General features: G+C 41.1%; 2 protein-coding genes across 3 annotated transcripts; one reads left to right on the top strand and one right to left on the bottom strand.

The window, feature by feature from the left end:
• Positions 1 to 97: 97 nt before the first annotated feature.
• Positions 98 to 12,455, top strand: LOC110081403 (fibrinogen-like protein 1). Of its 2 annotated transcripts, none has more exons than XM_020798064.3 (4): positions 98 to 1,659; positions 4,637 to 4,681; positions 5,319 to 5,440; positions 9,158 to 12,455. In XM_020798064.3, exons 1-4 carry the CDS (start codon positions 1,128 to 1,130, stop codon positions 9,749 to 9,751), a joined length of 1,293 nt encoding a protein of 430 aa, XP_020653723.3. In that variant the 5' UTR covers positions 98 to 1,127; the 3' UTR covers positions 9,752 to 12,455. The 2 variants fall into 2 exon arrangements, with proteins under 2 accessions (XP_020653723.3, XP_072845657.2); XM_072989556.2 differs by having other exon boundaries at positions 5,322 to 5,440.
• Positions 12,243 to 25,306, bottom strand: RPN1 (ribophorin I). Its single transcript, XM_020798065.3, has 10 exons — positions 24,933 to 25,306; positions 22,840 to 22,904; positions 21,496 to 21,802; positions 18,595 to 18,804; positions 16,763 to 16,955; positions 16,155 to 16,254; positions 15,797 to 15,935; positions 15,428 to 15,547; positions 14,558 to 14,803; positions 12,243 to 13,113 (listed from the first exon to the last, which is right to left on the bottom strand). Exons 1-10 carry the CDS (start codon positions 25,167 to 25,169, stop codon positions 12,931 to 12,933), a joined length of 1,800 nt encoding a protein of 599 aa, XP_020653724.1. The 5' UTR covers positions 25,170 to 25,306; the 3' UTR covers positions 12,243 to 12,930.
• Between the last annotated feature and the right edge of the window lie 1,622 nt (positions 25,307 to 26,928).

Here is a 26,928-nt window from a genome sequence, read left to right on the forward strand (position 1 = left end):
TATAATGCTTTGTGCTTATGGGTAATTTAAAAATGTGGCTTTCTCATTGCCAACCCCCATATTTTAAGTCACAAAATGATACTAAATTTCTCTTTTACTTTTTCCTTCTCTTTTTTTTTAACTTTACCCTTTCCTCCTTTTTTCCTTTCCTTTTTTATTATATCTCCAAAAATATTTTAAATTGCAAAATATCTTGACCAGTCGATTAGAAAAGCAATATATATGTATAGATAAAAATTAAGGAAATGCCATGGTGTGCCACAAATTGCATACCTTGGTGTTCTTGTAAGCCACATTATTTTCTGGTGCAACAAAAGACAAGAAAAGTTTAGCTCATGTGTGTGGCCAAATCCAAGGGCGGTGGCAACTCTCCAAACAGCCGACTCAGTTTGACGTGTCGGTTTGAAGCATAAGTTGCACAACAGCAGTATAGCCTGACAGAATATGGTAAACACCAGGGGAGGGGAAGGTCATTGTCCCAAAGGAGAGATTGTTGGCCAGTGCAGCTGTAGAAATTACGGGATTTGTGAAGGAATCGTGTCAGCCAGTCACTGAAAGTGCTGTGCAAGTCTTGTGTGCCGGCCTCTTCTGAGGCCTTTGGCCTTGGTATGTGAGGAGGCCTCTGACCATATGCTTTGTGCAGTGTCTTGAGAGGATGGCCTACACTATGTTAAAGGCCAGCAATTGCTGGAAGAGACTGCAGTTCCTTTCACTCTGCTTTCATGCTTCTATTCACGCAATTTCCTTGTGCCTTTAATGTTGAGGCAAATTAAGCCTTTCAAGTCAAGCCCTCTCAGAGCAGAGCTTGTACAAGCAGGACCCTAATCGCTGACTGGCTCCCACAAAGGCCTGGCTTTAATTGCCTATGACATGCCAATCTGCTGGACAGTCTCAAACACTCCTTTATCTACTTCTCTCTCTTTTCCCCTCCTCCTTTTTCTCTCAGCTCCTCAATCTCCACCACTTATATGAGCAGTTTACTCTGGCTCGGCCTGTGAGTGAAATTCACAGCCCGTAGAAGCAAATTTGCGGAGAGAGACGGAAGAAAACCTGTTGCAGCGTGTGCACAGAAGGTCTCCCTTTCTTGCAGAGTTGTGTGTTTTTTGTGGTGGCAGCAGACAGAAGAAATGATTTTTTCCCCTCCCATCACCAAATGTTTTTGCTTAAGCTTCCTCATTATGGTTTTTCTGCAAGAGTCCCAAGGCCTGAATTCCAGTGGCCCTGAATGCCTAAGGGAGGATGACCCTACATGTCTGGGCTCTCTTGTGGCCATGCTTCGCCCATCACCAGAAGGTGGATGTGATGGATTAGGAAGCTGCAAACTCCGTGTCCTCATGCCTGAAGGGCCAACTATACTGGAGGAAGTTCAAGATGCTCCTTCTGAGGAGCAACAAATGGAGTTCAAACAAATTCTTAAGCATGCTGGAGATCTCAATAAACAAACCTCATCCAGAACTAGGACACTAGTGGACCGACTCACCTTGGTGGAGACCAGAGTGGCAAGCATGGCATCAAGCTTGCTGAAATTGCAGGAGGAGAGCAGACTTAATCTGAATCGCCTGGAAGACCAATTTAACTCCTTAGTGGCCCTCTTGTTAGGGATCTTGTCTGGCTGCCAGCTGCCTTGCAGTGAATCAGTCCTGAAAACATCCATTTTTGGTGAGTACAGTGGGGCTCTCTATTGCCTGTTCTCTACCAATTCAGTCATGAACAGCTAGATTCACCTCTTGAATGTATGGAACAGGTGCTAGAGTACAATCGGGACACTAAGTACATGATGGCAGCACCTTTAACGAAGCTTAGTAAGTCTGGAAGAAGTGAATACTTTGAGGGGGAGACTTAAGGATAATCTTATAAATTCTTCAGTTCCATGATAGGAAGGGGGGAAAAAGCAGGGCATACATGAAATAAATAAGCAGGCACCTTTGTTAGGAGTGTTTGTTAAGATTGTAAGCAATTAAGAGTTGGGTTTGCAGAAGGTCATCTGTATTCCCTGTTGTGATTTATTATTTTTAATCCATTGATATTCCTTAACTGCACTATGTAGAGGAGAGAGATTGTGACCATTGGAGTGATGCCAGTGCTACTCCCGGTTTGGTCTTGTAGTAGAAGACAGGAAAGTGTCCTCACAACAACTATCCTACAGCACAGGCCAGGCTGAGAGACGATGATTGGACTAAGGTCGCCCTGTGAGTTTCATGGCTCAGTGAAGACTAAAAGTCAGCCCAAATCCCAGTCTAACAGTCTTAATTGCTGCATCATGCAGGCTTACATGATGCTTGTTGACATACAGCTGAAGCATTCTGTAGTCTCAACAGATGTAAGGGTACATAATCTTACCTGTGTGCCTATCCTTCCCAATCATTCATTGCCCTGCCCTCCCTCTCTCTCTCTAGGCCAACTAGCAGCTAGGCTACTATGGGTGGCTAAAAAGACATAAACAATAATACCCTTTACAGTCCTCAAGTCAAGCCCAGCTTGACAGAAGCATACCAACTCCCTGATATTCCACTTTGAAAATTGTTAAAAGAAAAAAGAAAAAAGTCGAATGGCAGCTGTTGGGAGACACGGATGCACACACCAGATGTATAGGAAAGAAATTGATTTACACTCCATGGGATGCAGGTAGTACTGTGCCATGAAACACTGAACAAAAATATCAGTAGCTTCCCCGGTTGGCTGGATTTGATATGGAGATAGCATGTAGTGAGAACAAAAGAATCAATAGGGCTGTACATAATCTGAACCCTCCCCAAAAAAAGAGTCAAAGTTCACAAGGAGTAATTTGGAAACATTTTGCAGGTTGATTGCAGCCTCAGTCTCTGTCTTTTCCTCACCTTCCCTTAATTTCCTTAATTTTCTTTTTCTCTCCTTCTGCTTGATGTGTTCCCTGCTTTTCCTTTTTGATGTCTGACAACCTGGCAGGAATTCCAGATAACTTGATGCTGTATTGAAGAGCAGTCATATCAAGCTGCCTGGTGATGTAAAGGGAACAATTCTCTTTGCTGAAAACAGTCCTTGCACTGTTCGCTGTTTTCTTAGATTCAGCCTTTAAGAGACTGCCTTGTCCTGCCCAACTTCCTCCTTTCTGATCGTGCCATGATAAAAGAGGGACAAAAATGCAGTGATGGAAAGAAGAACAACAATGCCAGTTTGGCCCAGGACCGTTTTCTTCTGGGGGCAGAGCTGCAAATGGTATCCCATCCACCCCTGGCAACAGCAAGTCAGGCTCTATATTATTCTATGCAGCCACATATTTTGGCACATGAGTCAGAAGACCTCACAAACACCTTTCACATCCCCAACAGTAAATAAAAGTACAATAATAAATAAATAAAATAAACGGGCCAACACAACTGGAAGGTCCAATGTTCAGCATCCCAGGTTTAAAACGTAGAGCAGCCATGCATCATACTTAATATAGAGGAACTTTCTGTTTGAAGCACCTCCAGAGTACAGAACTCTGTGTGAAGGGAACTTATTCTATGATTCTTTTATAAGGTTTGTCTTGTCCAAGTACACTTTAAAAACCTAGGAGCAATCAAAGAAGGCTTTGTCTTTTAACAGTTAGTACATCCACAGCAAACTGAGCAGGCACATTTTTATTTATTTATTTATTTATTTATTTATTTATTTATTTATTTATTTATTTATACCCCGCCTATCTAGTCAATTGTGACCACATAGGTTATCATCTGGTGAAAAGTATTTTATTTCTATGATAATGTTACTAATGATTTCCAAGTTTGCGCTTATACACACACACACACACACACACACACACACACACCCATATGTATGCTGTATACAAATGTCTGTCCTATTTTGCCCCTCCTTTTTAGGCAATACATAAATACCCATCTTGTTTAAAAGAACTGCAAGCATCCATGTGCACTCTGCATGTACTTCCACACATGTGTATTTTGTACAGACTTTGGGTATCGCAAGGAGTATGATAAAGGGAGGGACATGAGAGGAGGACCTTAATAGAGCCTAAAATTGATCAGTCAGGGGATGGGGGTAGGCAAACATTGAAAACTTTTTTGCTTCTCATTTGCTGTACTTTGATATATTTTTCTCCGTTGTGCTCTGAAACCAATAGTGAACTCAGCTGAGAGAGAAGGGTCTGTGAAGAGAACTGGAAAAGAGGGATCTGGTTATTCCTCTCCCTCCAGGTGTGCTCTCCACAGCTCACTTTGTGGATCACAATCCCAGAATTTCCCAGCCAACATAGCTAATGTTGATTTTTCCAAGCTCTGCTTTCTTCCTTTTCAAGCTGGACCTACAAACACAGAGTCCCTACTTGACTGGGGCAAATCTAAATTAAAAGGTGCAACTCTCTATTTTTCTGCAGAGGATCACTCCATTTGTTGACTATTTTCCCATTAGGACTTCCGTTAAAGCAATGGTGGGGAGAGGAGAACTCACCACTGAATTGCACAAATGCTCCTTGGTCCATAACTGTGAAGGTGCCAAAGTGTTCTAGTGAGATTCTACAACATAAAGGTCTGGAGTAATATGTTCCAAACATTTAGGAAAGCTGTGTAAGAATTCAAAACCGGAATACTGATGAAAATAAAAATTGTGACTTGTTGTAAGAAGTGTTCTACCTTACTGACTCCAAATGTTTTCTCAGGTTTAGGGAAAGAGCACAGGAGCGAGGAGACACCAGCGCCTTTGGGTTAGTATAAATTTACAATGTTTCTCATGTAGTCTGCAAGGCATGTGGAGCTTATGAGGAAATAATAGTCATAGCAAATGCTCTATCATATCAACCTGAAATATGATGCCCTATTATTCCTTTAGCACCCGAAAAGATTCCAAATATTGCATGCTCAGTTCTTGCTGACCTCCTTGATTATTATATCCACACTTCTCAAAATCAGTGGTATCCCACTGTGGTGAGCTGTAACTGTCCTACTCATAGATGATTGAAGTTGTAGCCCATAACATCTGGAGGGTGCTGGTGGGAAAGTTTGTGATAGCCACTTTAGGCAGTGCCCTTTCTAGGAGTAGAAGAGAACGCCATCTAACCATATGCATTGTGCAAGTGCATAGAGTGAATTTTCCACTTACCTTCCTGTCATGAGGAGGCTTCTCTGTCCTTTTAGGATAAGTATGTTTTACACCTACCTGCCTGTCAGCAGGCGAGTTCTTTAACCCATTATGTATAAGTGTAATAAAGTTAAGAGTTCCTCTTCACTACATTTCAGTATCATATCAAGTTCCTAGCAAACTAGGTGATATATCCAGAATCTCATGGTTCCACTGCTAGACTGCCGTCCTGTATTACAGCAGTTGTCACTGTTTACTTTCAGTAGACCACCCTGAAAAATCTGAACACAGATATCCTCGAGATTGTGCTGAGATCCACAAACAGGGCATCCGAGACAATGGGATTTATACTATCCAGCCCATTCCTCTCCGGCAACCTTTTGAGGTAAGGAAGGTAGATTGGGAGATACGTGTACATTTATCTATAATCAGAGTTTGGAAACATTTTGGATTACAGATTACAGAATCTGTCAGCCAGCATGTGGCACCCATGCTTGCTTGGCGATTCTAGCTTTTGTAGTGCAGAAACATAAAACTTTTGTAAGCTCTGCCAATGAAAGATAATGTCTGTGTGCTAGACCTATCATTCCAAGTCCATGAAACTTAGACAGTAGAAACATTGTGTACTTAATAAAGAGTGGCCCAGAGTGTGCACCTGGGGTGGGGTTAAAATATATTAATATAAATGTATCGAAAGCTTGTGGCACCAACCTCAGTCACTAGGTAGAAAAATTATCTAATTGCTGCATAGGTTTGCTCTGGCGTCATATAGCTTGAAGCCAGAGGAATACTGTGAACAGCAAAATTAGAGGGTGTCGTGTCCTCATGAAATGGGGCAAAGTACCCCTTACAGTCTTGGGGTGGTCACTGTAGTTGCAGGCAGGGTAGTAGTCCCAAAAGTTACAGTTTTCCTCAGATGAGGTAAAGACACATTTAACTCTGACAGCTGAGGACATTTGGGTGTAATTGAACCAGTGCACTCTAAGCGGTATTTTAATCCATTCAAAGATGGAGATTTTCATTCATTTGGAGTTACAAAAATCACACCAGTGGATCTTCATTTGGGCGAAGATTGCACAAAGGGAACACATATTCCAGCTGCTTAATATATACAGTTATGACCATGTTTAAATCACACTTGGTGACGCATGTACAGGATTTGTACTGATAGAAAAGTCGCAATTAATTATCCTCTATATCATGCAGTTAGTAGAATTATATGGGACAATGCTATGCATGTTTATTTAGAGGCCCCACAGTATTTTTCATGCTACTTGTTTTCCAGTAAGTTTATATGGCTTGGCTGGGTTGGCAGCCTTAATTTTGTTGTTCTCTTTCTCATTCCTTTTGCCCCAGCTCAAGATCAAAGAACAAAAATGCCTTTTTCCATGTGTCAGAATTCTCCTTCTTCAATTGTTCATTTTATTTTGCTCATAGCATCTTGAAATTGTATAGATTGTAATTCTTCCTTGAGTTCATCCTGAAAGTTTTCCACCCAACTTCCACCCAAAATTCATTTCCTGTTCTAATTTGTCAAAGGTCTACTTCTCCCACCTCATTTTTCTAAATAACCATGTTATCACAGCTTTGAGTTGTCATTGGGCTAAGCAGGCTGAAGGATTTTTTTAAAGTACAGAGTAAAATTATTAATGCTTTTTCAGAAGTAGAAATCATCAAAATAACAAGCATAGTACATTTATTAAAAATAGTGTGCCTCCGATTAAAGATGTCCATTTAAAATTTCAGAATGCCTCATTGCATGCAAAAGCTGTATGGACCCCAAAATTTTAAAAAAACAACAACCCAAACAAACAAATAAACAACAACCCAAACAAATCTATAAATAAAGACAATGACATCTTTCCTGTAGTGTGGGGAGAGTTGCACAACAGGATCTTGGCCTCTTTTAGCCTCTCAGACCTTTGAACATCTGCCACACAATCACAATCATGGCCCCAATGTAACAAAGCACATGTAAAATATTAGGGCAGTATAAATGTGATCTCTCCAGCCTCCCCCCCAGTATTTGTTTTTAAATCTCACTGACCAACTGCTTGCTAAAAGGGAGACGAGAAAAATGTTTCTCCTGACTCACACTCTGAACAGCTTGTAAGTTGTTTTTTCCTTTTTAAAAAATGGCTAATATATATACAGTATATATATTCCTATCACTAGACTTGACAAGAAAATGCAGCCGGAAGTATATTTTGTCTTAAGTAATATGGAGTAAAAATCCTTTGAAACCCATAATACAGTTTGGTCTATACTGTGATCTGTAAACATGTATTGAATGGCAAAGTGAGGTAAAATGCAATTCTCTCTATTGGGGTTCTCTTCCATAGCATTGACAATCATTTCTGTATAATATGGTGTGTAACGAAGCTTAAAGATCCTTATGACCCCCTGATCTAGAGGCTGAATTAGAGATGTTGTGTTTGGAGGAAATAGACCATTTTGATACTTTCAGTGTTGAATTCATCAGGTTCTATGTAGCCAGGGGCACAGTATTTATTGAACATTTAATTACTGAATATTTATTTATTTTTTAAAAATCCATATACAGTATAACTAAAATGATGCTGCTCAAACTGCAATTCAAGAGAGAAGTGTATATTATGGGAAGATCCAACGCATTTAGAAAATGTTAAATGAGAATTTATGGCCTTTCCCCTTATTATTGAGTTTATTTAGTTTATTTATTTAACTTATATACCACCGACACTACCCAAAGATCTCTGGGCAGCTTACAACAATATGAATACTGTACAATAAAAAGATAAAAAAATGAAAATACACTTAAAAATACAATGCTCTAAAATTGCCACCAGGATCCAAGCATGCTCAGTTTCATGGTAGTTTCTGTGCATTTTTCTGCAAACTCCTTTTTCCATAGCAATACAATCACAGCATGTCTGTACAAGGCAAATAAAGAGACAGATCTGTGGCAGAGACAGCTCTGCTGTGTGGAAATAGCATTACTGCTACTGAGGATTTTTATAAAAAATCTTGCTAGGTTTGTTCTTCAGCATAAGAAATGCAATCTCTGAAGACTTTTGAACAGCACTAAACATGGTGTTTACATATTTGATGGTTGAAATCCTATTGTAGAGCTCCATTTGCACAATGGAAATGCGATTGTCAGTGGCAAATCACTGCTGAATAAAGGCTTTCCTTGAGACCACTACACAAAGTGATAAAGCTGCATGCACTCCAAAAATCGCCAAAGGAAGGCTTGAATCAGCCGTTTTGCCGCTGCTGTTTACACCATTCCTGTTGCACTGTGGAGCTGTGCAATAGAACTTCAGCCATTATTTAAGTGATTAATAATAGTAAGATGTGTTCATATTCTATTTCTCCCTTGATCCTAAGAATGCAGCTCCACAAAATTAAAAACATTTAAATATGTTTTGCAGAAACTGATTTGGAGAGAGCAGTGAAAATTATGTAGCAATAGTTTATAACATCCCTAAGAACACAGATCCCAGAGTACCTCAGGACAGGGCATTACTTTTAACCCCAGTGTAGCACAAAGGTTGTGTCCAGAAATTTTTTTTTTTTCGAAAAGAATACTGGTAGGAGACAGTTACTTTAACGTACTTCAATTTAGGTATCTGACTGTAGAGACAGAGGTTGGGAGTTTGATTCTGCAACTGTGCCTCCTTGACAGGGGCTACACTTGCTGATCCATGGGAGCCCTTCCAGCTCTGCAGTTCTAAAAGATTATGAGCTGCTGGATAGCTCAGTAGTTTAGGTCTCCAGTTTGATTCCCCACAGGGCCTTTTGACAGGGGCTGGACTTAATGATCCATAGGGTCCCTTCGAGCTCTGCAATTCTAAGATGATGATGATGATGATGATAATGTCATCATTGCAGGACATCTGGAATAACCAGAGAAACGATTCTTCTGAGGGCGGTAGAGCAGTAGAGAACATAGACCTCTCCAGATGTCGGACTACAAGTCACAGCAACCCTACCCCAGCCTGACCAATAGTGGAGATAACTGGAGATGCAGTTCAGCTGCTTCTGGAGGGCCACAGGTTCCCCATCACTGCTTTAGAGGCTCCCACTCTCCTTTGCTGACCCTTATTTTGTTTCTCAACAGGCATACTGTGACATGGTGACAGATGGTGGTGGATGGACAATTATACAGCGCCGAAAGGATGGTACTGTGGATTTCAACCGTACATGGCAGGAATATAAACAGGGATTTGGTAGCCTCCAGGGGGAACATTGGCTGGGTAATGAGCACATTCATAGCTTAACCCGCCTAGGTCAGCACATGCTGCGTGTAGAGCTAGAAGACTGGCATGGTGTCAAGAGGCACGCTGTATATCATAAATTTAAAGTGGCCAGCGAGGCCAACAAGTATCGCCTGACGGTACGGGAATATCAGGGCAATGCGGGCAATGCTTTGAGCTACAGCCGCAATTATAACCATGACCATAAATGCTTCACAACCTGGGACAGTGACAATGATAACTATGCCATGGGCAACTGTGGTGCATACTACGGGGCTGGCTGGTGGTTTGACTCTTGCCTGGCAGCTAACCTCAATGGGAAATACCACCAGGGACGCTACAGCGGAGTGACTAGTGGTATCTACTGGGGAACATGGTACATTTTGATTGACAAAAGGACCAATCAGAAGTACTCCTTCAAGAAAGTAGAAATGAAAACCAGACCTGCCAGCTTTTAAGAAAAGCCTGCAGCTAGGAAGCATGATGAGTGGAGGGAGACTGGTAGCAGGAAGTGTCCATCCTGAGATGGACATTCAAATAAGCTTTAATCCCAGGTTTGGGAGAACATCCAGTAGAGGTATCAGCTGTCTGGAATCCAAAGCTACACTGATTCACACTCCTGCCCCCAAATCGCAGTTCACTTTTTTATTTGACTGAAGCTGAAAACCAAACTGAGATTTGGTATTTCAAATGCATCAACTACAATGGAATGTTTGCCTTTCTTCTCTTGGCTACTTTTAAAGTCTTGAATACTGGAGTTTATACATGACTATTCCTTAGTGTGGGACCACTCTCTCAGAGATGGCTATATAATCACTGCTGATAAACACCAACGGTATTTGAACAGGGCAGAAGGGAGAATGGAAAAAAAAGAAGTGAATAGGAAGTGGTACTGTAGGTCTGCCTTGAAGGGAAAATAGGCATTAATGTCTTCCATGTTCTCTACTTTTGAAGACAATACAAGCTTATCCATTTAGCACTGCCAATCCACAGCCAGGGTCAATTCAGTCAGAAAATCACTGAACTTGAAGCAGTGGTAACATGGAGTCCCTACTAGAACAAAGATATCAAGAACAATTAAAGCAAAGAGGAAATGCAGGGATGCTTTCTTTTCTTTATTGCATCACATCTAGAACTGACTGATTTTCAGTGGACAGTGATGCTCATAAGAGGTGCCTCATCTATTTTGCAGCATGATAACCAGTAAGCGCATTGCTCTTTCCTAAAATATTACACAATGATTTCTCTGCTTTATTTTCACATTTCTCATCTCAGAAATACTCTTGTAAAGCTCGTGTACAATCTGAAATTTTAGATACACTGTATGAGAAATTTAGATAATATCTTGATATAAATCAAACTGACGGATATTTAAATTTACCCAGAGGCTACACACTGATAAGATTAGCTTCTCTATATACAAGGACTTAAGGTAGAGAACACATTAAAATAATTAAACTGAAACATTAAACAGTTCAGAGCATTTGCAATCCATTCTTGTACACTGGGAAGCTGTGTCTACAAGCTGAGATTGAAAGAATCTTTACTGTACATATTTTATAATCTAAAATGTAAAATTGATTCTTCATGAAGGTAACAGAATATTATGGCTGAAATTTTATTGCTTAGCATAGTGGATCACATTAGAGTAGGTTCACTGAACCGGTGGGATTTGGTGGATCAACCTCTCCATAGGTTCCATTGATTCAAATTGGCCTACTCCAGCTTATTCTGCTAAAGTAGCAACTAGAAGAGGCCCACTTGAACCAATGGAACATAAAGAGTTGGCACGCTCCACTGATTCAATGAACCTACTCTAGTGCAACTCACTACACTAAGCAATTAAATTTCAGCCCATTTTTCTGTACAAACACAAAGTTGGGGCCTTCTGGTGTACAAATTGGGCTTCAAACCAAATTGTAAGTTACCATCTGACAGTGGATTCTAAAGGAGTTAGCTCTTTACAAGAGGCTCTCAGTAAAGAGCTAGCTTTCCTTTACTCATAGCATCCATTGTAAAGGTGAAGTTCTCTCAGTGAGCTGGCTGGATGGCTCAGTGGGTTGGGATGGCTCAGAGGTTGAGAGTCTGATTCCTCACTGTGCCTCCTGCAAGTAGAGGCAGTCTGTGTGGCCTTGGGCAAGTTGCACAGTTCCAGAGTGCCCCAGAAAAAGGGAATGGTAAACCACTTTTGAGTACTCTCTGCCTGGAAAACCCTGAAGAGAGTCACTTTGTATCATAATTTATTTGACAGTCCATGATTATTAGTACAATTATTATTATGTAAGTTATCTCGGGACACCTAGAAGATGTAAATGCATTAAAAATGGAAAGAAGGTTCCCTGCTTCTGTCAGATAATTATAACCAGATCATGTAGAGTTACATGCGAAATGTTAATATATATATATTTTAACATATTGGCCCCAACAGTTATAGACTGTATTTTTAAGGAAGTTCAAACATTTCAAGATTCCATGAAGGATACCAGGACAAAAACTCATACAGAGACCACTGAAAGTCACATCTCTTCAGTTCGAATGGAAGGCAAAGGAACCAGGGCATAACTGTACTAACATTTACCAGAAACAGCTTATCCTGAATAATGCCCAAGGATCAAAAAGCCACTACAGTTACCTGCTATTTTTGCATGAGGTGGCTAATCAATTTGCCTCCCAGTACAAAGTAGGGATTTATTAAGAGGCCAAGAGGAACCTGTATGTCACCTAAATGCTATCTATGCATCCTTGGGAAGATTTAATTATAAAACTCTATCAGTATTTTATTAAGTTGGAATTATTATTTTAAAAACTTAACAGCTCAGAGATTAATAATTCTTTTATGTGGTAACATGAGACAGAATGACACATAACACACCTCATTTACTGCTTGTAAATTTACTGTTTATGCATCCAAAATGTTAGTGAATTCAAACAAATAAAAAACTAGGAAAAGAACATCCAGAAGTCTTTATTTCACTTTGATGTTTTCAACATTTTTCTGAGAATCCATCTGAGAAAAAGTACAGGCTATAAGCAAGTGAATCTCAACTACCCCCTCCACTTTCACTGGACTCTACCTGCTGCTGTAATTTCATGAGGCTCAAAAAGTTCAAGTGAAGAAGAATATCAATCTGAGACAAATAGTAAAAAAAACAAAACACAAAACCTTTGTTCATGTTACTTGTCCACATCCCTATCTCCAAAATTTGTAAGTATAAATTCAAAGGTGGAGGATAAAAGAGTTGCCATTGACATTTGTACATAACCACTTATATTTATTCTCTCAGATCATGACATCCAGTGACAACAGCAGGCCTATATGCATGCCTCTTTTCTGGAAATTGGCACCTTTCAACTGATTTTGAAATCACTGGCTAATTCTTTGAACTTCGTGGAATGACTGTAGTTATAACAAGTCCAAGGTATGTTATAACAAGCCTTTTCCAAATAGTAAGTTTCTCAAAAAGCAATAGACCTTACAAGTAATCCTAAATTTTGAAGACAGCTTCCAAAGAAAACAAAACAAAAACCTCACAAAAATTTTATAGCCCTGACACATCCCCTGCACCCACACTTCCCAGTTTATTGTGGCTCAGTGTGTCCACTCAGTCACATATGCTCCCATCATTTTAATTCTAACTTATAAGGCATCCAAGATGTTGTCGATTTTGGTGATCAATTCCTGACGCTTGCTGGAATGGATCTTCTCATTCTCTATATATGTATCCTTCTTAAGCTTGCCAACAACCAGGCGTTCTGCCTCCACAGAAGATTTTAGAACCAGCTCCTTGACTTGGCTGTCAAGTTTTTGAATTTCACTGACCTTTAAGAAATTTAGGACAAGATGTTAGAACTCTGGATGCAGCCACAACCTTATAAACAATTATAACTTAAATTAATCATAATGGAGTGACATTTACACTGCAGTTTTCAGATTATTCCATAGCATGAAATAATCTTTTTAAATGACTCTCTCTGGCAGTAGCACATTTGCAGTTACATACCAAGCACATACAATGGCAAAACCAAAAGGAAGATTATGACTCCAAAGTATGTTGAAGTAGTGTTAGAAACTGCTTCTATAGCAGCACCAATTAATTGCTCTGAATATGAACACTAATTGCAATAAAAATAGGATCAGGCCTGATGTGACTTTCAGAGCAACAATTATACTAGGATATTACGCTGTATAGCAGGCACATTCTGTTTTTGAGATATAAGATAACTGTACTCTGAAATCTGTCTGCTTTACAGGAAAGCAGATCAATTTGTAAATATGTAGCAGCTTCAATATGGAAAGCAAACCACATAGATCAGCTGTTCCTCAATCATCCAGAAAGCCTTCCACTAAAGACTTCCTCAGCTAAGAGCTGTTAAGTGTTTAACAACCAGAGTTTACAAGAATTCTCAAGTTCCATGTTATGCTACCCACAAATGGGACCACTAGTCACGATAACCAAGTTACTATCATGAAAGGAAGGTTCATTGACTGCCTCATCACAGATGAAGGTTCTCCTTCAAAACATAGCAGACAGTGCAGGCCAACTGAAGAACATACAGAACAGAACTTGGACAGGTTACTTTTTGAGATTAAATTCCCCAAACAACATGCTATTGCCAGGCTGTGGGATTTTGAGAGTTGTAATCCAATAAACCAAAATTTCCATGCACTGATGGACCACATCAATTTCAGAGTTTCAGGACACCTTAAAAATCAAAAGACTGGGATGCCTAAAAAGCTCCAGTGATCAATTGTTAGTGGCTTGTATAAGAAACATTTCAAAACAATGCCCATGGCCACGCTAGACAAACTAGTGCTAGAAGGTCCCATGTAAAGCAACATTTTAAGCAAGAACTGTTTCCCATCATTCAGAAAAGAGCTTGGGAGGATGGTGTGGTGAATCTAAGCCAATGTGTCCTAACTGGTTAGGGTGTCTGACACTGCTGGTTCACCTATTTTATACCTGAGAATACATGTAAAATAATGGCACAATAAGAATTTGGAAGCTTCTCCTTTTGACATGAATGCCTTAAAGATAAATGTTGGGCTTTTTATGCTGTAACACCAGGAAAACAGGAATCTCCATTGTTCAGTTTTGTGACTTCCCCCCCTGAGATCTGCATATGAGATTAGAATATTCTGCAACACTTTGCTGGTGGGCAGAGATATGCTTTCAGAGTGGTATGAAATAAAAGTCTACAGTTTGGAAAGCAGAGGGGTTTAAGACAAACAAGAGCTAAAACTAAGCCAAACAACAGACTCTTACTTTGTCACACAGGTCAGAGCCTTCTGTCTTCAGCTTAGATTGCAATGAGGCTATTTCACTGGTTAAGGTCTTGTGTTCAGTCTCCAGAGATTTTTTGCCACTGTTCAAAGCAGAAATGTCCCGGGTCTGCTTGTACTTATTCACAGCTTCATCAAAAAGACGGTACAGACATAGCCTTTTATTCACTGCGGTGAGAACCTGCTCTGTAATACAAGCAACTTTCATTCTAGCTTCTGCAGCTGGATCCTACAAAAGCACAAACAGTTCCAAGGGGTAAAGACTTAATGACAGCAAGAATGTATACAGAATAGTTAAGCATCCAGAGTGCTTCATGTACAGTACTCTTTTGATAGTCCTTACTACAGTTCTGTAAGATACGTTAGCATTATTCTCCTACCCTGGGAAAATAAAGCTAAGTTCTTCCTCCACGTAGATTTTACCAACAGAGTTGTCAGAAGCAACATGATAAAATAAAGATTAAGAATAAATCAAGATATCTACTGAGCAAGCTTGGGTTATAGTTTGAAAAAAAGCTAGGATTCTTCTGTTAAAACAACAACATTAAAGATAAATATCTTTAGCGGATTTAGAATAGTCCTATGTAACAGAACAAAATATTCATTGATTCAGATAATTTGTTTAAAATGTATTATTTCTGTCTAGCACAACACAATTAAACCTCAGAATACCATTTACATGAAAATACTGTAGCAACCTGCTCTCCCAAGCTGATCATATCTTACAAGGAATGCCTCACATAAATACAGGGGGGGAAATCAAATACTCCAACACCATCAGTATAAGATCATTAAAACAGTGAAATCAACTTTCTTGCCCCCATTCACTAGTCCTCCCTCTGTACTGTAATACCTTAGTGATAGAGAAGTCCAGCCTCACATACAGAATCACTGTAAAGAATAGGATATAGAAGGCTCCAACTACCAGAAGAGGTTCTTGCAACATCAGGACCTTGTTAAAGGTATAGTGTACCTAGAAAAAAATCAGCAAGTAGTGAGATGGGGGAAAGATACGTTATGTTCCTAAATACAACAGTAGTTACTTGCATCTTCAACCATGAGACTCAGTTTTTTCACTGACTTGCCAGTTAATCATGGGCTATTGCTACTGTAAACACATCATACTGTACGTTAATTAGGGTGTCAAAGATAGAAAGCAATTTGCTCATTTAAGAGGAGAGTGCTACTTCTAAAGCTATATAAGTGAAAGAGTTCCATTTACCACAATATCCTGGATGTGTTGTTCAACTAGATTGTTCTTGTGTGCCACAATGACTGGGCGGCCAAAGGTGTCCAAATAGGTGTAGTGAAGCTCATCGGAAGCCCTGCTGATTTCATATGGACTATCCACATGGATGTTCCTACAGACATTTCGACACAAATCAATACCTGTTCCACATAAATCTTGATACATACACTAGGAACTTATTCTATATACTGTGTTATTTTATAAAAGTTAATATCCAATAATGGTTGCTTCTTGGAAAATGTTGTATACTCAGATCAACACAATTACATTTTATGATTGCCAGATCAACCCCATACACATCTGATTGACCACATTGTGTATTATTACTTACTTGGCACCTTCTGGAAGAATTATCTTTACAGTTAGGGAGTCTATCACTTGCTCATCAAATACATGATCAACAAATCTCATCTTCAGTGCATACTGATCACCTGGGAATTAATGACAGCAGGTTATCATCAAACCTTTAGGCCTTGGCATTTTTACAATGGAAGCCATGATGAATAAAGAACCAGGATTTTACAGAGACTTTCAGAGAAGACATAGTTTCCTTGAACTGATTTATTAAACAATGTGCAGGTCAATTTCAACAGTCAAGACAACTCAGAAGACATCATCTACCCAATAATAAAAAAAACGTAACCAATATAAACTATGCAAAACATTAAATCAAGAACACTACAACCTCACAAATAAAAACACTATATCCCTGGATACACTATATCCCTGATTCCTGATTTCAATTATTTAATCAACTGAAGATTAAAAAAAAAAATTTAAGCAGTATAACACTTAATTTTTGATTGTATACAAACTAAGATCCTGAGGAATGCCAAGTATGCCATTCTCCACAGAAATACAGCCATACACTCTGAAGGTTCACACTATAGTTAGATGCACAATAAGTTCTAGAACCTGTACTGTTACATGGATACCTACCAAGATTAAATAGATATTCATAACTAGGTAAGTTGTAACCAATGATGTAGTGTGTCTTCCAGCCACCAAACAGTGGGAATCGAGGGCGAATCTCCATTTCTACAGAGTCATCCAAAACAAGAAGATGACTGGTAGATATGTTGCCTATTTCATCTCTGTAATATACATCTTGGGCAGCCGCAGGAAGAATAGTCTACAAAATAAGGATAATGACTATTTAGTGAGTTTTAACTAAAAGCAAGTCAGGCAGAAATGAACTAATGATCACTGTCAGTGAAATAAATTCACACTATGAACCATTTCCACAGAGCAATTGCCACAGTTTAAAGAGTTTTGATTTAGTAAGAATCCAATTCTGTTCTGCTGCTGACATAATGGCTTCCATAAGTAGAACCAGGAAGTGGACTTCCCCTTTGCATGTCCTTAAAATCTGATCTGGAAGGTTAAGAAACCCACTAGAATAGGTTTTAAGGTAATACAGTACAAAGAATGCCTCTGGGGTAGGGGTCCTTTCCACTAACAGAATGCTGAATTTTATTCAACATATGTAGTAATTACAAAACAAACAAGAATGTAGTATTAAAAACTCACAGACAGCATCAAACAATTAGCAGTTCACATTTAAAAAATACTGTAAACAGTGAGATGTCTGAATATATAAGAGGACTGGGTGAACAAAAAGGCCCTCACTTGGCACTAAAAACAGCATTACAAGGGGTGTCATATAAGCCTCTCTGGAGAGATTGTTGCTGAGAAGCCTGTCTCCTTCGCTTTAATTGGTAGAGGCACAGGATGCAAGATTTCTGAAGAGATTCTGAATAGTACATACAAGAGAAGCTTATTCATGTAACTTGGCTCTAAGCTTTCTGAGGCAGGACTGTGGGCCATTTCTGACTTGCAAGCCCACCTTCCCCGCAATCTGGTTCACCATGACTCCAAACTCTCTTTGCAGCTCTGCCCTATCAGTAAAATATGAAAGTAGAAAACTGTTGGGAGTCACCCCCTCACCTCAGGACAACTGAAGCATATGAAACACTGTTTCTTGAAGACTTTCCACACCATTTCCATCAGGAGCTCCCACCACAAGGAGCCTGGAGAAGTAGCCCTCAAAAGAGTACTAATGCTTCTATCAGCTGAACAACAGCAAATGAGGAAGGGAGGCAATACCGTGAAAGAAGAGATTTAAACCAATCTCTTTGTCAAGCCTACTGCTCAGCACAATGGCAACTGTGACAATGAGGGGACTGCTCCTTCAGGTTTTAAGATGCATGCCATCAGTATACTAATAATTCATTATTTATCCTTGCCTTCACCTTTCTCCTCATTTGAAGATGCTATGAAGAGTGCAGTTCTAAGCACACTTGAACTCATTGTGCTTTACTTGCAAGTAAACATACTTAGGGCCAGGCAGTAAGTCTTAATGCTGCATGGCTTCAGATTTTGCAAAACTAATTAAATATCAAAAAATAAGAGCTCCTATACACTGGCTGTATAAATTGAGCAGCAAACACAATAATGAGTACTAATGAGATTGCATTATTTTAAGATACCTGACTTACAGAATTACTAAAATTTCTGACTGGCAAGGCCTCTCCTCCTGAAACTTTCTGCTAGAAAGAGAAGGCAAGGTCCTTATTTAAGTCATTACCTTCCATATGAGCAACAGGAAGCAATGTGGAAGAAGCATTCATGCAGATAGCTCGGGGGAAGAAAGTCCCTGACAATTGCAAAGCAGCCAAGTAGCTATGCTCCCTAACTCTCCGAAATATCTAAAAGAAATTGGAACAACAAAACCAGGTTACTTTATTACAGAGAAGACAAAAAAGGCTGACCTTAAAAGATTTCACAGACGATATTCCACTATCTGGTTGCCTTTGGTAGTCATATCTGGAGAAAGGCCCTTTGAGGACGGCTCCTGTATGCTTTAAGTCAACAGTCTCTTCTACTGCAATATTCCCCCAGTGAGAAACTTCAATGACACGTGTCATGCTAGTGATAGTTAGGAATGGGTTATTATTTTCATAGTGCACTTTAAGAATATCCTGAGAAGGAAAAAATACAGTGAAGAAATTGAATTATTTTAAATATTTCCCTTACTTATTTCTAGGGAGCAGGAAACCCCTATTTCATCTACAGTACATTCTACTAACAAGTCACACTGTTTCTTCATTCTAGAGATTAATGCTAATTTCACCATGCAACTACTCACGTCATGCCCAAAAGTCAAAAAATCCGTTTCACCATTTAACCTCCAAGGACAGAGCATTATACATCCTTCTTGAATGTCAACACAATATCCAGTTTCCATTTCAAAACTCTTCTACACTGAGAAAAATAACACTTACCCACTTTTTTTGCATACCAAAAACATGCATAAGAAAAAAATAGTTTGCATTTCTCCTGTGTTATCCCACCCTCCTTTTCTTAGTGTAGACCAAGATTCCTCCAGCATCCACATGGGATATTTATTGCTGAGAATTTACACTGCTTAGAATGTAACTACCCATATTTGCCGACGTACAAGGCGACTGGCTGAATAAGATGACCCCAACCTTTCCACTCAAAATATAGAGTGGACGGCTCTGCTGTGGCGCTGGCGCCGGCTGCCCAGGCCCGCCCTGGAAGTTCATGGCCGGTGGGGAGGAGGGCGAGGAAGAGGGGAAGAGGCTGGGTGGGCGGCGGGAGGAGGAGGAAGAGGGGAAGCGGGCGGGGGGCGGGTGAGCGAGCACACAGCTGGCTTCAGCGGCGCAGGGCGGCGGGCAGCCCGGCGGCGGGCTCTGACCACTCAGGCATGGCCAGCTCTGCTTCCCTCCTTCCATCTGGACTGCCTGCCTGCCTGCTCGCCTGCCTTCCTCCCCGGCCAGTGCGGCCCCGCATCACTCACTCAACGGCGGTGGCGGCTCCTTTCTGGCCCAAATGAAGTGCACCCGGCGTACAAGATGACCCCCCCACTTGGAGGCATGTTTCTTGGCCAAAATAGTCGTCTTGTACGCCGGCAAATACGATATATAAAATCAGGTAGAGGCACCCTAATATATTTTTTAAAAGCATCTTAAATCCTGAGTAAGGACTCTTAATACACATACAAAAGTTTTCCCCATGAAAATAATGCACTGTGTAAATGATCTAAAAAGAAAGCTAGCTTTAGGTTCTTGATATGAATAATTTTAATTTTAAAATCCATGGTCTTAAACACAGAGAAGGCAGGAGACAAGGCATCACCACTGCGAAAAGAAATCCCAATATTTGAGGCCTATTTGTCCCAAGCATCTGGAAGTTAGAGGTGTACAAGTTTTCAGTATGAATGTTCCACTCAAAACATCTAAGCCAGTAATTCCAACCTTGGGGCCCCAGATATTCTTGGACTACAACTCCCTGAAATCCTGGCCAGCACAGCTAGTGATGAAAGCTTCTGCAAGTTTTAATCCAAGAATATAGTTGTGCGACTTACGAATGTCCAGACATATGACCATTTCGAGTTACAACCAGCTCCGGCAGCAAAATTTTGCTTCTACTTGGGACCAGAGCTTCGAGTTATGAACAAAAAAAGGCAGGGGGAAAGGGTGGGAATTCAAATTGCTAACCATTGGTGGCGAAGCAGCTGCTTCTTTGTAGCTCTTTCACCCCAGCAGTTAGAGAGTGTGTGATCAGAGGTGGCTTCAGAGGCTGCAGGGGGGGAGGGGTTATGTTTCTGTGCTGTGATAGGTCTTTTTTGGGAGTTTTTCTCGTTTCCTATGGGTCTTAAGGGGTTTGTTTGCTTTTTTATGTTTTTCCCATTTCCAATGGGTCTTGGCAGGGTTTGTTTGCTCTTTGCTTTTTTTGCATTTCCAAAGCACGGTTTGTTTGCTTTTCTCCCCCCCTAAGCCAGGACATATTAACTGCGTTTCCGATGGGTCTTGCATGGGTTGTTTGCTTTTTGGTTTGCTTTTTTTTTTTTTTTTTGGCATTTCTGAAGGGCCTTGCACAGTTTGCTTTTCCCCCCTTTGGCCAGAACAGATAAATTGCGTTTCCGATGGGTCTTGCGGTGTGTTTGTGCATGTGATTTTTTCTTCAGCCGGAATGGATTAATTTCATTTCAGTACATTCCTATGGGAAATTGTGATTCGACTTAAGACCATTTCGAGTTACGACTGGTGTTCCGGAACCAATTAAGTCCATAAATCGAGGCACCACTATATTTGGGGACCCAAGGTTGGAAACAACTGATCTAAGTTCTGAATGTCCAAGCTAATAATTTTACATTAGTCACCCCAGACAGTCTTATCTGTTTTGAAAAAGTGAAGGACTGGTTTGTTGGCTCATTGGAAAGCTTAGTCAAAGGACACTAAATTCATTAAAATGCAACAACTGCTGTTGTTTTGCTAGCCTGCTAAGAAGTTAGATCACATACTAGCTGCAGAGAAGCATGTATCTGTCTATGAAAAAGGGGGAAAAAAACCCCCTAACTCTGCTTTTTATCAAGCAGACTGTCAGGAGGTTAAACACTCCATCCCCTCTCCATCAGGATATTAATTTGCCTGCATAAGCACTCTTGGATTTACTCACTGATCAGTTGAGATGTTAAAGTGCTTTAGTTTTAAATTCCTTATATTTCTGTTAAAAACTAATTTGTGTTTATATCACAGAAAGCAGTACAGCATGTATGAATTTCAATTCTACGTGAATAACAGATGACCTTTAGCTACTGTTCATTTTCTATAACTTAAAATTAACTCCAGAGTTCAAGTGCTTACCTCACTGTATGGCGGTACATCCTTGAAGGGTCCATATTCAATCATGTCCTCTGACCGGCTGGGATTGCCTAATTTGGTGTAGCTTTCCACATTTCTTGCGGCCAATTTCACGCGAGTAGTTTGGGTCTTTGTTGCATAAGGAGAGTAAAAGTAATGATTACCTTCAAAAACAACAAACTGTTTTTCTGCCTGGGTGATGTGCGTAGGGTATGGTTGTAGGACATGAGTAAAAACCATTTCAATAGATAAGCGAATCTTTGCACCTGGAGCCAAAGGAGATGGCAATTTCACAGTGAAGAATTTGCCACTGTAACAGAAAAGAAGAGAAAATCAGTTAGATTCCATTGGCTTGGAAAACATAAGCATGGCTAGAAGTTCCACAAAAATCCAAACTAAGTAGGATATTTTTTCCCATTGCTCTTCCTCAGTGAAGTTTTGAACGTGCTATTATGGATGCCCAAAACCACCTTCTGTATTACAACTTCAGACAACGGGCAAAATCCTGTTGCTCAGACTAATAAATTGTATGAGAGTAATCCCACGGAATCAGCAAGGATTTAGTGAATTGACTCCACTATTTTTATTAATCCAAATAGGCCTACTCTAATAGCAACATACTTTAACATAAGTTAGTTAGAGTAGGCCTATTTGAATCAACCAGACTTACAGAGGAGTTCACTTATTAAATCCTCTTTGATTCAATGGACATACTCTAATGCAATTTACTACACTCAGCAACAGGATTTTGGCCAATGCAGCCTAAGTTAATTCAAAGGGCCTACTGCTATCAACAGTATATGTTTGGCCTCTGAGATACTCTTGTTATTTTAAAGAGTTCCAGATCTGTAATGAACACAGTTCATTCATATGACTTAATACCACACAAATATTTAAAAGCCAATACAATAATTCTTAGAAACAATTATTTTCTGTTTCTATTAGAAAAGGTTGACTTTTAAATAGTAGACAATGATTGTACAGGTAGATGAATTACTGTGATTCAGTTTCAGGAGACAATTTCACTTCAATTTACAAACTTGGTTTTATTTTTTAAAAAGAACTCTAAGAGCCAAAATAGACACTAATAATGAAAACAGCAACTGAAGTATCAATCTTCATATGCATGAAGCTGGGCAAAATTAACAACCCTCTGACTCCCAGTAAAGAACCAGCTCACAAATTTCATTTTTAAAGCACATGCCCAACAATGTAAAGTGTGCTTGCAGTCAAAAGATGCATCAGAGAGACACGTTCATTAGGACAAAGTGCAGCTGCTTGGTGAGTAGAGATTAGAGAGCAAATCTGGCCATGAAATAAATCTTCATTTCCCATGGCAACACTTACCTTATTCCCTTTCCTTTTGCATCTTTCACTTCCAAAGTATTGTCCTCCTCTTCCTCGCTTTTTACCTGTTCCAGTAAACAATAGTCTAGTCAGTGTTACTATTTTCCCATTTAAGATGAGCTAAATTGTCAAAAGTAAGACATAATCCCTGTTCCCTACCTACCAAGACCACAGCAGCAAAGATTTTAGGACATTCTGTGTTATATATCAGCAAGTGACAAAGATATATGAAACCTCTGACATTCTTACACAGCATGCACAATTCTTTTCCCTTAGGTTACAAGCAAAACACATATTTGCCACCCACTGCTCTCATCCTGCAGTGTAGTGTATGAAAAGAATTTGGGAGAATGGAGGCATGTATGCCTGTGTTGGTTTTTCCAAAAAGTGCAAAAAGCACTTCACAACTGGCTGTCATAAAATCTGAGTGGGAAAAATCCTTCCTTCTTCTATCAAGTTCTCCGTGGAGGAAAGAACAGGTAGTTTTTTTCCCTTTCACCAGAACTTTACATGGAAAACAGCAAAAGTCACTGCTGGTGCTTTCTATAAAAGCCATCTTGCAGGAGAACACCTCTCCTTTCATCCTTCACCCTACCCTCCAAGCAAGACTTTAGTCAGAATTGCACAACAGCTTAACAAACTGGAGTGGAGTGCAGGGATATTACTGACCACAAGCAAGCATATGAAGTTCTGGGAGCTTGCCTGTATGCCAGGTCCACAATAAGCGGCGGGGGAGAAATGTAGGTAATGGAGTCTGGGCTCATTTCCAAAGCTTGCCCTAATGGCAATCTTTTGAAGCAGCTTGTTGACTAGACATCAACTGGATGAATTTTGCTGGCATAATTTTGCTGTTGCTTTGCTGCAATAACCAGCTGACCTGGCTTCCCTAGGCTTCCCTGATGCTCCTTCATTACTTAAGATCAAGCAATCTTGCAAAGCAGATAATTTGCAAATATCTGAGTGCACTCATTTTCTGACAATAGTTTACCTTCTAATATAGTATTTACAGCTATTCAGGATGAAGCATCCATAAACGCAGTACTGTATTAAGAATGAACCATCATGTCAGAAGTCATAAAAGTATACCCCTTGTAAAGGCAATCTAACACCCTAAAACCACCAAGCACAAAGAGAAGGCCATATAGTCCCCAAGGTTACACAAATGCAAGAGTGGGTGATACCTTTTATTGGACCACTAAAAATGAAACAAATTGCTTGAAGGAATTAAAACACCACATTATCCAGAACTCCTTGGCCAGGAAACACAGACAGTAATGAACACTTAAAAGCCACTTAAACTTTTTTTTATGACATTTGCAACCAGTCACAGGCCTTGCAACGAGGCATGCCCGTCCTGTTCCACAGGGGCTGCCTTGGGATCCACGCCTCCTTTCCTCTCGGGTCCTACCGGTTGCTCTCTCTGACTGAAGCACTTTATGCTTACGTGTCAGTATTTGTCAGGCTGTTACTACACGCACAAAACTGAGCGAAGGAGATTAACGGTCAAGAAGAGAGAGAGAGAAATGGGTGGCAAGCGCTGCTGCAGCTGCACCCAGAAGCTTCAGATTAGAAGCGCAACCTCCTCATTTAGATCTAACAACCGAGTCCAATAGATCACAACCACTACAGTCAGAAACGATGTCAAGGATCCAAGGCGCGGCGGAGGGAGTTGCGCGGCGGCGGCGGCGGCGGCGGCAGGGGGGGGGGAAGCTTTCCAATAATCCCTACTCAAACGATAACCCTCAGTAACAAGGGGGGGGGGGGTTTACTGCTCGAATCTGGAAAAGAAACAAAATCTGGGACGCAGTGTTCAACATGAAAATAACTTGGGGAAAAGAAAACGCCATGCCCCAATAAAAGTGCGAGAAGTGGAGGAAGAGGAGCGAGGGCCTCAGCCCCAGAGAGGCATTAAGCAAAGCACAAGAGGAGGGTTCAAAGAGTGTCGCTTGCAGCTCTCAGGAGAAGCAACAGGCAAGAAACCGCGGGAAGCGCCCGAAGGAGGTACCCTCCTCCCGATGCCCGCTCAGGGTTGCGGGCTGCCACGAGGGCCTCGGGAAGCAAGCCAGGGCCTTGGAGTGTGACCAGCTCCTTACCTGCACCCCCAGGTAGGCCAGGTGGCTCTCCAGGCCGGGCTCCAAAGCCAGAAGGAAGGACGTGGTGGAACCAGAGCCGCCCGGAGGATTGGCCAGAGTCAGCTCGGTCGTCACTTTGGCCAGGTGGGTGCTGAGGTCCACCGTTCGCTTGACGTCTTCATTAACCAGCTCTGGGGCCGCCAGGGCGCTCCCCAGGAGGGCGAGAAGGAGAAGGCACACGAGGCGGCGGGTCTCCATGGTTAGCCACGGGGAGAGGGGAGGCAGCCGACCAAACCGGATGCACTCACTCCTTCACGGCGCCGTTCATTCATCAAGAGGGCACAAGATGGCGCCCCCCACGCTGACGGAAAGACAAGATGGCGACACCCAGAAACAGCCGGCGCTCAAGATGGCAGCGCACGTCTCTCAGGGAACTGCCTTTCCTAGCCCGTTCCCTTCACGTGATCAAAGCAGTCCCCGCCCGCCCGGTTGCCTTTTTTTGATAACTTGACAGTTGATAGGCTGCGTTGGATTTGCGGCTGTAGGAGGACTCGCCCGTGGATTCGGGGGGGGGGGGCGGCGGAGAAATGTGCCGTGGAACAGACTGAGAGATGGCCGTTGCGAAATGCGCTCCTTTCAAGTCCTGAAATAATTGCGTATTAGGAATTCAAAACTAAAAAGGGGCAGGGTATATACTGCTGTGGTACAGAACATGAAACTAGATTTGCAATAGATGGGCTGACTCAGTAAATTGTACGGAGAGGATTTCTTTTCCATCGTCCGTAAAGTTTGCTGTGCTACTTCATTCGGGATTCAAAGGGGACGGGTTTGGGCACCAGGCAAAAAAGAAGAAAGGGCAGGGCATTTGTATTCGTAATATTTCTTCTGTGCAGCATGGGTATTTACGATGCCTGTAGATCAGTACATGGCGCACAACTGCACAGTGGTGATCTGTGCGGGTGCGGGTTCTGTGCCCTCAAGTGGGAATCGACTTGCAGCGACTCTAATAGGGCTTTCACGGGAATAAATATTTAAGGAGTGGTTTTACCAGTGCGCTCCAACTGTGAATTTCCATGGCTGAATGGGGGATTCAAGTCCTGTTACTCAGAGTCCTAGTCCCTCACTCTGTTCACTGCACCAGAGTGGAAAATATGGTGGTGATAGCAAACGCAATACGAGGACTTATCCCTGTGCTAGAGAAAACAAATGGCTGTTCCTTGCTATAGGATTATAGAAGGCAATGCCTTCTGGAGAAGCACATAATTACAGGACTGTATTTCAGATGGATGGAAGTGAGAGCTAGACCATAAAGAAAGCTGACCGCGGAAGAAGTAATGCTTTTGAGCTGTGGTGCTGGAAGAAACTCTGGAGAGTCCCCTGAACTGCAAGGAGAACAAACCTATCCATTTTGAAGGAAATCAACCCTGAGTGCTCACTGGAAGGACAGATCCTGAAGCTGAGGCTCTAATACTTTGGCCATCTCATGAGAAGAGGAGACTCCCTGGAAAAGACCCCGATGTTGGTACAGTGTGAAGGCAAGTAGAGAAGGGGACGACAGAGGATGAGATGGTTGGACAGTGTCATTGAAGCTATCAACATGAATTTGACCCAACTTTGGGAGGCAGTGGAAGACAGGAGGGCCTGGCGTGCTCTGATCCATGGCGTCATGAAGAGTCGGAGACGACTTAACAACTAAACAACAACACACTGTTGACTCATCCTTAGTCTGTGGTCTACAAAGATCACAGACTTTTCAGATGTAATGTTAGGACAGGTATTGTTTGGTGCTTTTAATGAACTTTTTTTTCCTTTCAGCTTTCTTAACTGTCTGGCTCTCACACCCATACATGGTGATCAGAAATACAAGAGTGTGTAGATGATCTTGGTCTCCAGTCACATATCCTTACACATTTTTGTGGTTGTTTAGTCATTGTGTCAGACTCTTCATGACCCCATGGACCAAAGCATGCCAGGCCCTATCCTTACACTTAATCTTTTTAAATTCCTTCATTGCTGC

The sequence above is a fragment of the Pogona vitticeps genome, chromosome 2 (genome assembly GCF_051106095.1).
Source record: "Pogona vitticeps strain Pit_001003342236 chromosome 2, PviZW2.1, whole genome shotgun sequence".
NCBI classification, from domain to species: Eukaryota; Metazoa; Chordata; class Lepidosauria; order Squamata; family Agamidae; genus Pogona; species Pogona vitticeps.